The 16,879-nt window shown below is 43.0% G+C and overlaps 1 protein-coding gene across 1 annotated transcript in view; it reads left to right on the top strand.

The window, feature by feature from the left end:
- LOC137632429 (uncharacterized) overlaps window positions 1-5,159 on the top strand; it is a 67,827-nt gene extending 62,668 nt beyond the window's left edge. Inside the window, 1 exon segment of the mRNA XM_068364364.1 lies at window positions 5,060-5,159. Coding sequence (XP_068220465.1) covers window positions 5,060-5,159 — 100 coding nt within the window.
- The last annotated feature ends 11,720 nt before the right edge of the window (window positions 5,160-16,879 follow it).

Genomic DNA, 16,879 nt, shown 5'->3' with positions numbered 1-16,879 from the left:
GGTCTCAAAAGACTTAAGGAGGTCTTGCAGATCTTTATTGTTGGAAAGATCTAAGCCTCTATGCCGGAAGACCGAGGCCAACATGCTTCTGTAGCCCTTGATAGTAGGAGCTGAAAGGGATCGTACTTTTCTCAGGTATAAGAGAAAATCAGCTATTTGGGCTACAGAGGTACTGGTCGAGGATACGGAAACTGACTTGCACCAGTCTCAGAAGACTTCCCACTTCGATTGGTAAACTCTAATGGTAGACGCTCTCCTTGCTCTAGCAATCGCACTGGCTGCCTCCTTCGAAAAGCCTCTAGCTCTCGAGAGTCTTTCGATAGTCTGAAGGCAGTCAGACGAAGAGCGTGGAGGCTTTGGTGTACCTTCTTTACGTGTGGCTGACGTAGAAGGTCTACTCTTAGAGGAAGACTTCTGGGAACGTCTACTAGCCATCGAAGTACCTCGGTGAACCATTCTCTCGCGGGCCAGAGGGGAACAACTAACGTCAACCTTGTCCCTTCGTGAGAGGCGAATTTCTGCAGTACCTTGTTGACAATCTTGAATGGTGGGAATGCGTAAAGATCTAGAGGTGACCAATCTAGGAGAAAGGCATCTATATGTATTGCTGCTGGGTCCGGGACTGGAGAGCAATAGATTGGAAGCCTCTTGGTCAGCGAGGTTGCAAAGAGATCTATGGTGGGTTGACCCCAAGTCGTCCAAAGTCTCTTGCACACATCCTTGTGGAGGGTCCATTCGGTTGGAATTACTTGACCTTTCCGACTGAGACAATCTGCTAGGACGTTCAAGTCGCCCTGGATGAACCTCGTTACTAGGGAGATGCCTCGATCTTTTGACCAGATGAGCAGGTCCCTTGCGATCTCGTACAGAGCCAGTGAGTGGGTACCTCCCTGTTTGGAAATGTACACCAAGGCCGTGGTGTTGTCCGAGTTGACCTCCACCACCTTGCCTCGAAGGAGATTCTCGAAGCTTATCAAGGCCAGATGAACCGCCAAAAGCTCCTTGCTGTTGATATGCATGCTCCTCTGACTCGAGTTCCACAGACCTGAGCATTCCCGACCGTCCAGCGTCGCGCCCCAGCCCAAGTCCGATGCGTCCGAGAAGAGAACGTGGTTGGGTTTCTGAACTGCCAGGGGAAGGCCCTCTCGTAGGCTGATATTGTCCTTCCACCAAGTCAGACAAGACTTGATCTTTTCGGAAATCGGGATCGAGACCGCCTCTAGCGTCTTGTCCTTTTTCCAGTGAAAAGCCAGATGGAATTGAAGAGGTCTGAGGTGTAGCCTTCCTAGCGAGACAAATTGCTCCAGGGATGACAGCGTTCCTACCAGACTCATCCAAAGCCTGACTGAGCAGCGTTCTTTCTTCAGCATCTTCTGGATGGAGAGCAGGGCTTGATCTATTCTGGGGGCCGACGGAAAAGCCCGAAAAACTTGACTGTGAATCTCCATCCCTAAATACAGAATAGTTTGGGGCTGTGACTTTTCCAAGTTGACTAGGAGTCCCAATTCCTTGGTCAGATCTAGAGTCCAATTGAGATCCTTCAGACAGCGATGACTGGAAGAGGCTCTGAGAAGCCAGTCGTCCAAATAAAGGGAGGCTCGGATGTCCGATAAATGGAGGAATTTTGCCACATTCCTCATAAGCCTCGTAAACACGAGAGGAGCTGTGCTTAGGCCAAAGCACAGGGCCCGAAACTGGTACACCACATCGTCGAAGACGAATCTCAGAAAAGGTTGGGAGTCTGAGTGAATGGGGATGTGGAAGTAGGCGTCCCTTAGGTCTAGAGAGACCGTCCAGTCTTCCTTTCTGACCGCTGCTAGGACTGACTTTGTGGTCTCCATGGTAAACTTCGTCTTTGTGACAAAGACATTCAGAGCACTGACGTCTAGCACCGGTCTCCAACCTCCTGTCTTCTTTGATACTAGGAAGAGACGGTTGTAAAACCCCGGTGATTGAAGGTCCGAGACTTTGACCACCGCTCCCTTCTCTAGCAAAAGAGACACTTCCAGTTTCAGGGCTTGTCTCTTTTCTTCCTCTCGGTACCTGGGAGAGAGATCGATGGGGGACGTCGCTAGAGGAGGTCTGCGTACAAAAGGGATTTTGTACCCCTCTCTGAGCAACCTCACAGATTGTTGATCTGCGCCTCTCTTCTCCCAGGCTTGCCAGAAGTTCTTGAGTCTGGCACCTACTGCTGTCTGAAGTTGCGGGCAGTCAGACTCTGCCCTTAGAGGACTTGGATCCTTCCCTCTTCCCTCTCTTCCCTTCGGCACGAGCACCTCCCCTGCTGGAGGCTCTGCCACGAAAGGGCGGGATAAACCTGGACGCTGGAGTGTCTATCCTAGGTCTAGCAGACAAGGCAGGCAAAGGGGGAGCTTTGCGAGCCGAGGACGCAACTAGATCGTGGGTGTCCTTCTGCACTAAAGACAAGGCAATTTCCTTAACCAAGACTTCAGGAAACAAGCACTTAGACAAGGGCGCAAAGAGTAGCTCAGATCTTTGGCATGGCGTCACTCCTGCTGACAGAAAAGAGCACAGAGACTCTCGTTTCTTAAGGACTCCGGACGTGAATGAAGCGGCAAGCTCGTTGGACCCATCACGGACGGCCTTGTCCATGCAGGACATAATGAGTAAGGAAACATCCCTATCGGCAGAAGAGATTTTCCTACTCAGGGCTCCTAAACACCAGTCCAGGAAGTTAAAGACTTCAAACGCCCTAAATATGCCTTTAAGAAGGTGGTCCAGGTCCGAGGGTGACCAACAAATCTTCGAGCGTCTCATGGCAAGGCGGCGGGGAGAGTCTACAAGACTTGAGAAGTCGCCCTGGGCAGAGGCAGGAACTCCCAAGCCGAGAACTTCTCCCGTGGCATACCAGACGCTCGATCTAGACGAGAGTTTAGATGGGGGGAAGGCAAATGCCGTCTTCCCTAAACTCCTCTTAGTCTCTAACCAATCGCCTAACAGCCGTAAAGCTCTCTTGGATGAGCGAGAGAGAACGAGTTTAGTAAAGGCAGGCATGGTAGCAGGAACGCCTAAGACAAACTCTGACGGCGGCGAACGAGGAGCCACAGAAATAAAGAGATCAGGGAACAACTCTTTAAAAACAGCCATGACTTTTCTAAAGTCCAAGGATGGTTGAACTGCTTAAGGCTCATCTAGTTCTGAAGGCTGATCCTCAGGCTGTGGTTCAGCAACGTCCTCATCTGACAGTTCCTCATCCGATAACTGATGAGAAAACGGCAAAGGTGTAGGCAACGTTTGACTCGCAGAGTCCGGTTGCACTGGTGCATACGTGACGGAGCCGGACGCAGCGTCCTGGAACTGCTGAACAGTCTGGGAACTGTCAACAACAACAGGTGCGCAAGGACGCACAGCGTCCACCCGAGACTGTTTAGACCGTCTGGGTTGTGCAGTCAACACCATACCGGGTTGCGGAGGTTGACGCACCGCGTCAAAACAAGTCAACTCTGATGGTTGATGAACGTCCTGAACGTCACCAATCGCATCAGTGCGTTGCCTAACGTCAACGTGCGGCTGGAAATTCACACTGGGTCGCATCGGTGGAGGTACCACCCCAACTGGTTGACGCGAGAAAGCTACATCCACGTCAACAGGACGCACAACAGAACGCTTGGATGGCTGATGGCCAGTAGGTTCAACGGAAACCTTCTCAGCGTTGTAGTCCTCCATCAAGGACGCAAGCTTAGACTGCATGTCTTGCAGTAACACCCATTTAGGGTCTACGGAAGCAGGTGCGGTAACAGACGGGGTTAGCGAATGAGACGGCACAACTTTGCCTCTCTTAGGCGGCGAGCAGTCATCAGATGACGGCAACGGGTCCGAACTGTCCCAGTGGCTACATCCGGGACGTTGGACTTGTCCTGAAGGGACCGACTTACGCTTTAAAGGTCTGGAGACCTTGGTCCAAGGTTTCTTACGTGAAACACCTTCGGACGACGAGGTAAAAATGGGCTCTCTCGTCTTACTTTGGTAGGGGCGATCTTGGAGAGATACGCCTGATACCTTAGAGGGAACGTCTGTTCGCTGATCAAGGCCTCTCGAACCCATGAGTCGTACGACATTGCTTCTCCCCTGGGCTTGGGAGCTTGCAAGAGGTCCCGGACTAGGTGGACGACAGGCACGAACAGACGAACCCTCGATCGCAACACTGTTCACAACACTTTGCGTAACACTAGGCACTTTGACACTTTCCGCCGTGGCACTTTGGCACTTGAGTTCCTTTACGTCCGCCATGAGTTGATTTCGGTCACTTGCTAAAGCCTCAACTCTCTCCCCCAAGGCATGTATAGCACGCATCATGTCTTGCATAGACGGTTCCTGAGTGCTAGGAGGGGGGTTAGGAACGACCACTACAGGGGAAGGATTAGGTTCAGGGGCATGTGGAGAGGAAAAATCTACCGACCTAGAAGAACTTCTCCTTACCCTATCTCTCTCTAGTCTGCGTGTATATTTATCAAATTCGATAAACTCGAATTCCGAAAGGCCCACGCATTCCTCACACCGATCTTCCAATTGACAGGTTTTACCCCGACAATTGGAACAAACAGTGTGAGGGTCGAGAGAAGCCTTTGGAAGACGCCTATGACAGTCCCTAGCATTACACTTTCGAAACTTGGGAACTTGAGAAGGGTCAGCCATTTTGAATTAGTCAAGGGAAAATTCCAAAAACGATCTAAGTCATCAACAATTAATCCGATTCAAAAAAGAGTTCAAGGATTTATTTGAAGAAAAAACACCTGTAATGCGAAAGCTCAAACCAAATTAAAGTACTTCACCAAATATGATGGGAAAAAACTCCAGGTTCAACAGCGAGTAAAGTACGTCTTGTCGACACGTCGACAGAGAAGAAATTGAAGGTTTTGTTTACATCGAGAGTGGTATCTGGCCGACAGTTGGCGCTGGTGGGCACACCCGCAACCTGTATAGCGATCGCTGGCGAGTTTTTATGTATGTGTCTGTCAAGCAACAGAGTTGCAGCTATTATATATTCACCGGCTAAGTTAAATATTTAAAAATTAAGATATATATTTTTCTAATACAGAGTTGATTCGGGTAATGGAGTGAAGAGGGAGATATTAATGTTATTAGAAACAGATAATGCAATTAATGTTATTGTAGATGAGAAAAGAGATGAATATTAGATTCCTTCAAGGATTTCGATCGAAATGTATTGGAAAATGGTGGGATGAGATGACAGCGAAGTAACAGAAGAAGTGAAGCTGGGAAAGTTTCACTACTCAATGAATAAAACTGTGGAAGTTGTTCACAAACAAACAAACAAACATAAAATGACCTACCAACTTTGTTGGTGGAGGTATTCATGGCTAGGTCGTAGTTTGAAGACAATACGAACACACTAACAGACATATCTTCAAGACCAATATGGTTTATACACAAATCAGTGAGGAGTTATTTTAGACATAACAAATATCATGATTTAGTTGAACAACCAGAAGTTATCGAGAGAAATCCTTTCGTGTCTAACCCACATCCAAACACTAATGATAATGTTGAATCATCACAACAGATCAAGCAATGTGGCTACTAACACATTCATTACATCAAATATAATATGTTACTCAACATGTAACAAAAGGACACACTTCTTTGATTCAGTGGAACATCAGACAAAATAGTTCTTTGCAATGTTCTGCATCTTCTTCATCTAATGTAAGCTAAAGAAATTAAAACCAATCTTGAATAACTTTCTATCAACCATTTTCTTATTTGGATTTTTCCTAATTATTCAGCGCAGCTGGGGAGTAGGAGGCCCTGGTGGGTCTGCCCACTCACTGTGACCTTGACCTAAGTCCAGTAGGTGGTTGAGGTGGGCAGTGGAACTCTAAGAAATTGGGTTTTTATTCTCTTTATTAAAAGACTTTACTTTCGGAGGGAAAAGTCCCTATAACTATCTGGGAAATGTTGAAGTACTCTTGTCCATTATAGGACCAAGAGTCCTGACTTCTGTCAACCTCCTGAGAATGAAGATGTCACAGGAGTTTGGTAGCCTTTAATGGAAGAATCTACATCCCTAAGGATATAGTGTATGAGTGTATGGTCGTCTATGAGGAATGGCTTTACATGGATTTCATCTCCTTCCTTTGGGAGATCCTTCAATACAATACAAACATAGCTGGGAGGGAAAACTACTTGGTTGAGTGGCTCACTTGCATCAAGCATTCAGTTCAGAGCATTATGGCATGGCGTCTGTACCTCAGGAGAGGGGAATAAAGAAGAAAACAAGCGGCCGGACATTCTCACGTCTCATTCTACTCTTAGACAAGATGCTTTTCATCTCATGAGGTACATAGGCTCATTACACAACCACAAATCCTAAAGATAGTCTGGCTTTTCCTGACTCCAGAACTTGCACTACGGAGTCTTCCTGAAGGAAGGAGAGGAACCGATAGCCATGACTATGTGAGCTTCTTGCACCTTGGGAGGTCCACCAGATGTATCTCTAGGTGACGAGTACGTGTGCCAGATGGTATTATGAGGACAGAGCAAAACCTTGTTCTTGGATATCCTCTTCTTCACTCTATCGGCGCTGAGATACAGTCTCTGGTACTCTGGTCTGTAAGGCTTTCTTCAGGGAGTGCCATAGCAGCCTCACTAGTCTGGACTTGGAGGGAAAAGATGGAGATGGAAGACTCTAACATGGAATTATGGATGTCTTGGTTCTGTGTCTCGGCGCAAGGAAAGGAAACCTTCCTTCACTCTAAACGACTCATGAGATACCAGATACCAAAATTTCAAAAGCATAAAGAACAAATATATAATAAATCTTATAAAATCCTAAGCCAACATCTCAGCTAGAAGCTCGAATATAATAAGTGCTATGAAAAGTCTTTTGGAAAGAAGTGGCCCTTTGAAGCCTCCGGCACTCAACAGAGGAGATAGATAAGTTACAAGTATTAGAAAACAAAACTTATGAATTAATAATAAGAGCTCCAAAGTATACATCAATCATTGTATCAAGTGCAGAAGTTGGGTCCTCCTGTTACTACACCAGAAATATGTACAAAACTCAACCATGTCAAACATATCATGAAAGACAATGAAAATGCATTGGTGCAATATATGTTTCTTGACATGTTTTGAAGAACAACTTATGAGAAATAATATCCTGGGTCTCCTCCTCAACGTAAAGCATATACACACAGTAATGAAAGTGTTGGATTAAAAAATATGGGAGGAATATATAAAAAAGAAAGTCATGCTACAACTTAACTACATGGTAACCACACATAGAAGAAGAAAAAAAAATCACTAATGGAAAAGGACAAGATCCACCACTACATTTCAGGGCAAGCACCAACACACTAGATCTGCAATGGAGGAAGAAATGAAAAGAGGCAGATCAAAGAACTCTCATGACGCTCCATTCCCGAGGCCTGAGTTCTCTGGGGGACAAGATTGCTCCAACTCCTCATGAGCACAGACAATTCCTAGGAAGAGGAAAGGTAAGCATTTCCCCGCTGAAACTGATATCAGAAATCAATTGCTGAAATGCTTCGATCGCAGAAATATCCAATCTACAACACCAATGGAAGAAGATGAACCAGTCTCTCCCTGGTATTCAGCTGCAGAGGATATTCACAAATATTCAGACATCCCCTGTGCAGCGCCTCAGGAACAGCCTTTTGCTGGCGGATGTTTTGAATAATTGCCACCAGGGAAGAAACAGGAATGCCACTGAGTGCAATACCTCTGCAGGTGGGACTGATAAAGGAGGTTGGGCCATTTGGTTAGTTCTTTCGGCACCTTGACAAGGAAAATCGGCAGATCTGGAAACCATTTGGTTTGTGGCTATTTGGAATGAATGACTTTGAGTTTTCTTGCCTCGTGACAACGTAATTGATGTTGAAATAATTTTTTATGAATAAACTATGAAAGGCTTTTCAATTCAAAACCACAAAAACAAACAGATCAGTATGAAAATGAAATAGCTTTCCAAAAAACTGCTTCTGAAATAAATATGAAAATGCTGCTTATATGATTAAACAGGATCAAATATCGTCAAGATATCTCAGAAGATGAGTCCAGTTCGAATGGATGCTAGTTGAGACAAATGTGAACACATGGAGAACAGTAGACAATAAGAAGCACAAATCTTTGAGCTGATACACAACTCCAATGAGAACTAAGCAGAGGTGCTTTCTGTCTTCATCCTACAGTCAACTTCTCTACATGGAACAGCTAACTCTAGAATCCTCGAGAACAGGAACATGACTGCAAAAGAGACAAAGATGAAGATCCATTTCTGGTTTTCTATTGTACTGGCCACAATTCAGATCAGGTTTACCAGAGCACAGGACCATGTACGCCCATAGAGTCTCCATCAATAGCCACCAAGAACAATCACTCTGAAAAGAGAAAGAAAAACAAACTGTTTAGGTCAATGGCAGCACAGTAATCCGACCATACTGATCTGTGGATAAGTCAAAGCGAGAGTTTCTCTACCTGCCAAGTGGGTGGAGCCTAGCCACTATATGATAGGCATTGAATTTAAGCAAAAATGGCTGACACAACCTCTGAAAAACTTGTTAAATTCCGAATCATTTGGCTAAATGTTTTCACAAAATGAATAATCTACGAAGAGAGGTTCTTCAATTTAAAGACTAAGTTAACAGATTCTTGATGACACAAAGATTAAACCATTCAAAGTTTAAGCAAAAACTCTCAAGTAAAAGGAAAAGCTTTCACTTTTGGCACCATGATCAAGGCTTGCTAGAGTTGTAATACCGTCATGAGGAGGTGAGAGATTGCTTGCATAAAGCAAACTCTCAGGTGAAAGGCTACCTTTCACCTTTAACACCATTGGCCATTGGGACAGCTGCCAGGTTCTCCCAGTGACTCTGAAGAGCCAGAGCGCTCTTGTGTTGGAACGTACGAATGCTTCTGAGCTACCTGGATACATGAACTACCAGGCAAGGACAGCAGGTTGCGCTAGCGACTGCATCTGCTGAAATCCCCGAAGGGTTAGCACTCAGCAGGCTTAGAGGGAGAAAGAGACAAGTATATATCTCAAGTGAAAGACTAATTTCCACTTTAGTGGCAGAGGGCAAAGCTTAGCGATTCGATCACTGACCAAGTCTGACGATTGGTCGCAAGGCAACTGCTTCCAATAAGTGAGGCTGAAATGTTGAATCAACAACACTCGCTAGGACGCAAGTTGCTCGTGTGCATCCGTCGACACATCAGCAGACATGGAACAGAAGGAACAGACTTCCTTTCTAAAGGATTTTTTATCCTAAGACCTCAAAGAAGTCTTACACCATGGCAGTAAAGGTAAGTCCCTGGCAACAGTTATTCACCTTCAACCAACCTAAAAGAGTTAATGGAGTCCTGAGTATAATCAAGTCGTCAACTCAAGGAATAAAACCCTTGAGACGCAATCATCAACGGGAAAGAATCCCAAGAGTTAAGTTTCATTTATCATAACCAATGAAGTAGAAGGAAAATGAATGACAGACTGCTGGAAAAAAAAAGCCAAGGAATGTATAGAGTAACAAGATGGAGGAGACCTTTGAGTTTGGACGAGACATATGATACAGAAAGGATGATACAAAAGCAGAAGGTATTTATACAAGAATTTCAGAGAGGAAATGAAGAAATCAAAGTAGATTGAGATGAGGACCAAAGTGTAGGCAGTGAAGTTAAAAGAAGAGCGGGAAGAGATGAGACAGAACATCCCAGGAAAAGACTTGAGTAGCAGCACTTGTTTTTAGGGTAATTCAGCCCACAAAATTATATAGATGAAATATCCTTGAGTAAGGAAAATAGGAAGAAAGTATCACTCAACAGGAGGGATGGGTCAAACATATCATTAAAAGAAGAAATGCAAAGATGATGGAACATTTTAGTAACATCATGAATAAGATACAAGAGGGTAATCTGATAAATATATACATTAAGATTTCTTTTGCCCTGTGGTAGGAGAGTAAGAATACTACTACTGTATATTGTACGTGTAGAAGAAAGGAATAAAAGGACATCTGCTGTCTTGTAGTCTTGCTTTTTAGCAAAAGATGAGGCCCACTGCCTATAACTGTGGTTAAGGACTGCAAGATCGTGCGATCGTAACAACCCTCTGCCAAGTGGAACAGACAATGATGCAGGTGAGCACACTAGGATTATGTTAGTTAAGGCAAACTCAAAACTTATATTAATCCTGAAGAGGAACATCGTTCACTCTTCTCAGTAGTCTGAGCATCAAGATCTCAGGTTGCATCCCGAGATGTACCAGGTCTTGTGCTGGTTGCAGAGAGGACTTCTCATGATTTACTACAGCCTCCAGATCATGGCAAAACTCAAGGAATTTGTCTCAATGAAGGGAAAGGATCTCCATCAAGTCTGCGAGAATCAGCTAATCGTCTAGGTAACGAAGTAGACGACTGCTGTGAGACTACGTTGCCACTAGGGAGAAGACCCTCGTGAATGCCTGGGGGGTTGAGGACAAGCCAAAGCACAACACCTTGAATTGGTACATCTGGTTGTCCAGGATGAATCTTAGGTACTTCCTTAATAGTCCATGAGCCAGACAAGATATTGGTACCACCTCTGATGGCAAAACGTTTTTAGTACCAATTTGTTGATTGGGTCCCTATAAGTATATTTGAATATGATAACCTCTTCAACGGAGTATCTTTAATATATTTTTAGGCCACTCAAAGTTTTCGCTATTATTTTTCATTTTATTTTATTTATTTTATTTTTACAACCTTTGTAATTTGTTGTGAATGTGGGGGTTTTCCATCAATAAATGGTGTGTGAACCCATGATAATGTTAGAAGATAAGACTACTGTATTAAAAATAAGATTTACCTCAGATCTGCAGCAGTTGAAGGACATCCTCCTTCAAGAATATGGTCCTGGCTAGATGGTCCTAGCAGGACTTGAGACCTAGGATGTAAGCCACAGTCCTCTGGTCTTGAAGAGGCCAATCTGGGATCAGTAATGCCTTTCTTAGAATCTGGGATCTCAGATGTCGAGTGCTAGTTCTTCAGTATGGTCAAGTGTCCTATCTCTCTCCCGAGGAGCGAAGACGACTCCTTCCTCCTAGCCTCCTTAGGTTATACGACCTTCAGTGGTATGGGAGGAGAAACTATTACTTCTGCAGTTAGAGTGAGAGGTTTGGGTTCATCCAAGTCCATCTCTAGCCCCTGCTAGTTCTAGGGTGATGAGAGTTGTCTGTGGTGGATTTGAATGTCATTGTCCTTTTTTTTTCTTCTGAGACGTAAACAGGATAATTCCCCATTCTCTCCCACTCAGGGTAATGGCAGGTGTTGGAGGCCTTCGAGTCCAGGTACCGTTGATACCTGCATGACCAATGAGGGGAAGGAAGGAGAGGGGCCGTCAGAGGAGGCGCCTGTCTTGCAGTACAGTAGTGCTACTGCATCTAGGGTATGAAAGAAGACTAGTCTTCCCAGAGGACTCTGATGCCTCAAAAGGAATGTGTAGGGTAACTGGGGGATTACAACAGAAGGTACTTGGGTCACAAGTTCTGCGAACCAGGGTGTATCCTTCGTAAAGGAAAGGGCACCCATTGGAGCACTGCTCACATGCTTCCCTCACTTCTCAGGTGTAACAAGGAAGGGGCAAGCACAACCAGCTGATCTGTCATGTTCATCAAGAATGTTCGCTTTCACAGGAAGGCGAGTACGCTCTACATGAGCATTGCAAACAAGCGCACCCTTGCTAATGGAGTAAGTAGGGCGAACAGTAGAGCAGAGATTGTCACCAAAGTGAAGTGAACGTTGGCGAGCAACTGTAGAGGCGTGATCAGGTAAGGTGGCAAGTACCAGTGTTTATTCTCTTGCTGTCGATGTACAGCGCGATGGCGAGCGACTGCGCCCTACTAAGGTAGAGCGTACTTGTGGTATTTTCATTCCTGAAGCCTAACATATTGGCTAGTATGTCTGTACTAATCCACAACTGTTCTCATTCGAGTGATGAGGCAGGACAAACAAAGGGTGGAAGAGCAGAAGCAGAAGTTGCTACAGCTTGGGCCACAAGATGCTCCTTTGGAAAATTACCTTGTCTCAAGGGAGACGACACTGATCAACCCATGGGGAGGCAGGTGCAGCTGTGTCCCTAATGGCAGAACCTCTAGCAGCCGTTCCTTAGAGGGGTTTCCCGAGTGCCACAAGGAAGGCCGCAGCTACCACTTCACCGGGGGAAGTGCTAGTGTCCTCAAAACCATAAGGTTGTCCGGGGTTCAAGCAGCCAGTGCTAGTGTCCTCAAAACCATAAGGTTTTTCAGGGTTCAAGCAGCCACCACTCTTACTCGACCAATCCCCAAAGGAAACCAACTGAACAGAGTCAGCGTGGATGGAGTAAGACACTGGAACGTCTTCACCTTTGGGGATGACCCCGAAGGAGAAGTGTCTCTTTTGGCCTTCTGCCGACTACCGAACCGCAACCACTGGGAGGATGGCCACTCCCGACAAACATTCCAAGGAGACTCCTAGAAACAGGAGTGACCTCTGCACACAGGACAAAGGGCATGAGGATCCATCTCCGAGGCTGACATGAAAGTGCCACAAGGGTGACCTTCCGCGCCAGGACATACCCACTTAGTCGAGCCTCACAATACTCTCACTCCTGATAAAGAAAAATAATCTTTATTTTAAAGTTTTAAGACAATTTGTATTATTCCTAAGTAATAGGCTCTACTAAGCCAAAATTAAAAGTGACGTTATACCATTGGTGTTTGCGTGAGTAGGGTGGTTAGTGTACCCCTCGCTAACTTGCAGTTGGTGGTTATACTTTGCTAAAAAGTCTTTTGGCTAATTTTCAGCTTTTTCTAAGATGACATATCCACTGTGAAGATCAAAGGGGTTTGTATTAGGTATTGGAACAAATCATGAATTAGTTAACTTTTACATTAATAGCTTTATACGTTTCACCCAGCTGAGTCAACCTTTCTCCAAAGTTTGGGAGCCAAATATTGTGTGTATATGAAAACATAAGAATTCCTGTTTATTCAGTTACAGACTGCAGTTTAAATCATTACAGCATACCACTGAAATATAAAGAAACAATTTTGCTGATCATAGGTACAGAGTACAGTAAAGTATTTGCTAAATATTATGAACATAAAGAGGAAAAATTATAGGTTTTAATATTAATATTTTTGTGTATATAATTTTGCTTGACCTCATCAGAGACTAACAAGTTCAAATTTTCAAGATCCATTGTCAACAAAATCATGTTACTTTTGTAAACAAAACCAAAATGACGTTAATTTGTTGGAGTAAACATAGTGTTAACTAATGACCTAAATTGTTAGCCAATGTGGAGTCAAGTGTAGCCATGTCCCCCACATTATTATGAAGGAATTGTAATAAAATCTAACTTTCAGCCAGTTGCCCCTGTGACTTTAGAGCACCATGGCTTACGTTCTTCTTCTTCTTCTTCTTTGAATATTCATTTGTTAACTGCCAATGTTCAAGATTTAGAAATAAATATCTTAAATCCTAAATACTTTCTGTATAGAGACCTGTGCATTTAATAATACTGAAGTGATAAGGATCTAAAGTCTAAATGAAATATGAAAATTGTTGTGAAAATAATTTATTCAATTATTAAATGCATGTTAAAAATACAATATCTGAAATTAATAATTATTTGTTACAATAAGAGAATATTACAAAATATGCTTCAATTACATACAAATAAGCAGGAAAAAATTAGGAGAAATATTCAAAGTCAATTTACAACTTTACAGACAAAACATTCCCTTTTTTTTATAGTCCAACTGGCAAATATATTCATTTAGGAAGAACTTCAAAGTAAGGTATCATTTCGTACTTTGGAAGTCTGAACTTTCCTTCAGAATTCGAATTAAAAAGGAACCTTTCTATCAGCTAGGACACCATCAGGTAAGAAAACTAGTGTCGAAGTTTGACACATAGTTAATGCACAAGAAGAGGATACAAGATAACTCACTGTGCGTTTTGCACAGTGAGTTTTGGCAAAGTCTATCCCAAGATTGTCTTCCAGTTAAAGATGGTTGGGCTACAAAGATAAGTGGCTAGTTTGAAAGGTATTAAATGATGATCATGAGTAGAGTCACACAGAAGAAATACACAATACGTGCATTCAATAGACTAATCTTATCACTGGTCAACATACTGTTAAGAGTATCACAATACTTTGGTGTTTGAGCTCATTCAGTATTGGGACAGACAGGGGATGAATGAGCAGCAAAAGAGGCCAGTGGTGGGGGCTCAAGGACTTACTGTCTTGTCTGGATCTTTCTGGAGCTTTGAGGACATAAATCCCCACATGAGTTTCATGAAAGAGTCTGTGGAAGGAGAAAGACGAACTGAGTGGTAATTTCTGACAGGAGCGAAGAGCCAACATTACACATTACAAGAACATTTGGCATAATCAAATGCTATTATGAACTCGCAATCAAGTTAAAGCTATAGAAAACTGATCCTGAATCTTAAGTCATGACCTAGATTGGCACTAATCTCCTTAGAATATTCTAAAAAAAAAAAAATTAATTTTCTTGTAATAATCATGAGATCCAACGTCCTAGAAACCCCATACTGGCAGTGATAGAGGACATATTCCGTGGACTCAAAAATTCCTGAGAAATTAATCAAGTTGTAAATACCATCAAACTTCATTTCCTTAATGATAACTGCTTGACTGCCAAAGCCTAGGGCCAGGGAGGCCGTTTAGCATCAGAATGAAGGGGGAAGAGCTGAATTTGCACCATGAAACTGAAAGCTAAGAGAGGTGGGAAGAAAAAGGTGGAGAGGGAGAGAGAGAGAGATACAGCAACAGATGGACACAAATATTTGTTCTCTTATATCTTATGTTTGCAATACTGTCTATTCTTCCAATGAAGTTTGTCCATTTAACCTAATGGTCTTTCTTTGACTTGTGTTTGGATTTGAGATAAAAATATCAGGAAGAGGAGGAAAAAAGGTTATTACATTTTTCAAGAGACAATACGCATTATTAGGGAATGAAGCAAATGGTACAGGAGGCCAACTGTATGCACGACAAGAGAGAATCATCATAGAAAATGCTGAGGTCTTTAGGATATGATGTTCCTTTACCTGGAGAACCTACTCAATGGTGAGTGCTGGCGCATTGGCTAACGCTGGATCTGGGAGTGCAAGTGCGAAGGAAAGCGCTGGCACTCTGGAAAGCGTTGGTGCTCAGTAATGCGCTTTACAGGGTGTTGCGCAGTCTCCCTAGAATGCGCAGGTGAGCACGGGCGCGCAGAAGAGCGTTGGCGCGCAGTAAGACGCTGCTCTGTGTGTTGCACAGTCTCCTTAGAATGAGCAGGAGAGCGCAAACGCACAGGAGAATGTTGGCGCGCAGTTCGGCGCTGAGCAGGAGGTTGCTAGAGAACAACTACTGGTGAATGCAGGTGCACAGGTGAGCGCTGGCGAGATAGAGAGCGCCGGCACTTGCGCCCAGGAGAGTGTTGGCAATCCGGAGACCGAGGTAGAGCAGTAGCACTGTGTGTTTGGTGAGCGCTGTTGCCCCTGGGAGTGTAGGTTGGCTGCTCACTGGAACGGCGAGGCTGCGCTGGAGACCGCTGGGGTATTGGAGGGCGCTGAGGACAAACAGGAGAAGGCTGTAAGTCAAGCGAACACCGAAGCGTTGTAGAACGCTGACGAGCTGGAGAGCGTGGGCGCTCTGGAAAGCATGAAGGAGCAGGCTTTCGCTGACAAGATGTTGGTGAGCGCAGGTGCACTGCAGGGCACTAGCGCGCTGGAGAACATTGGAGTGCAACTGCATATTTAAACACTACAGCTGTAGTGTTTAAATATAATTGTACTTTAAAAAACATGTTAATTAAGAATAGTTCTGGAAATGATAATAATGTAATATATAGCATTCCTTGTTCAGAGTGTAACCTATTTTATGTTGGCCAAACATCAAAAAGTATACCAGTCAGATTAAAACAACATCAGGTGGCCGTCTCCAGGGGTTCTCTTAATAATGCCTTGGCCTCCCACTGGTTAGGGTCAAGTCACAGAATTGGTTGGTCAAAGACGGAAAAAGTAATCCATGTAAATGACTATTTCCAAAGGAATATTGTTGAATCATTTTTAATCTCCTGTACTCAAGGTAGAAATTTGAATCTAAGTCCAGGTCTGTTTTCCGTTAATCCAGTATTATCCTTTTATCTAAAATCTGACTTCTCCGGAATTATTAAGAAACTGACAGCTGTTGGATCCCCTTCTCCTGTATAAATACGATGTCTTTGTATATGTATTCTCATTGCTGAGTTTGATAATGTCCTGAGTGGATGAAAGTACTAACTCCAATCAAGTCTTTTTCATTTTTCCTTTCGTGGCTATAATACATTTTATATTCATCACGTGTCAGCTTTCGTGATTTCTACACACACACACACACACACATATATATATATATATATATATATATATATATATATATATATATATACATATATATATATATATATATATATATATATATATATATATACAGTATATATATATATATATATATATGTATATATATATACACGGTGTATATATATATATATATATACAGTATATATATATATATATATATATATATATATATATATATATATATATATATATATATATATATATATATATATATATATACTGTATATATATATATATATATATATATATATATATATATATACTGTATATATATATATATATATTATATATATATGTGTGTGTGTGTGCTTGGTTTCTCCGCACTTTCATAATTCATTCTTTGAAAGTGTCTGCCAAAGGAATCTTATATTGAAACACAAAGCTAGTAAAAAATCCAAATTTAGAAACGAGTTAGACATAAAAATTGTAAAAAAAAAAAAAAT

The sequence above is a fragment of the Palaemon carinicauda genome, chromosome 3 (assembly GCF_036898095.1).
Source record: "Palaemon carinicauda isolate YSFRI2023 chromosome 3, ASM3689809v2, whole genome shotgun sequence".
Lineage (NCBI taxonomy): Eukaryota > Metazoa > Arthropoda > Malacostraca > Decapoda > Palaemonidae > Palaemon > Palaemon carinicauda.
This window is presented reverse-complemented; position numbering and strand designations above follow the sequence as displayed.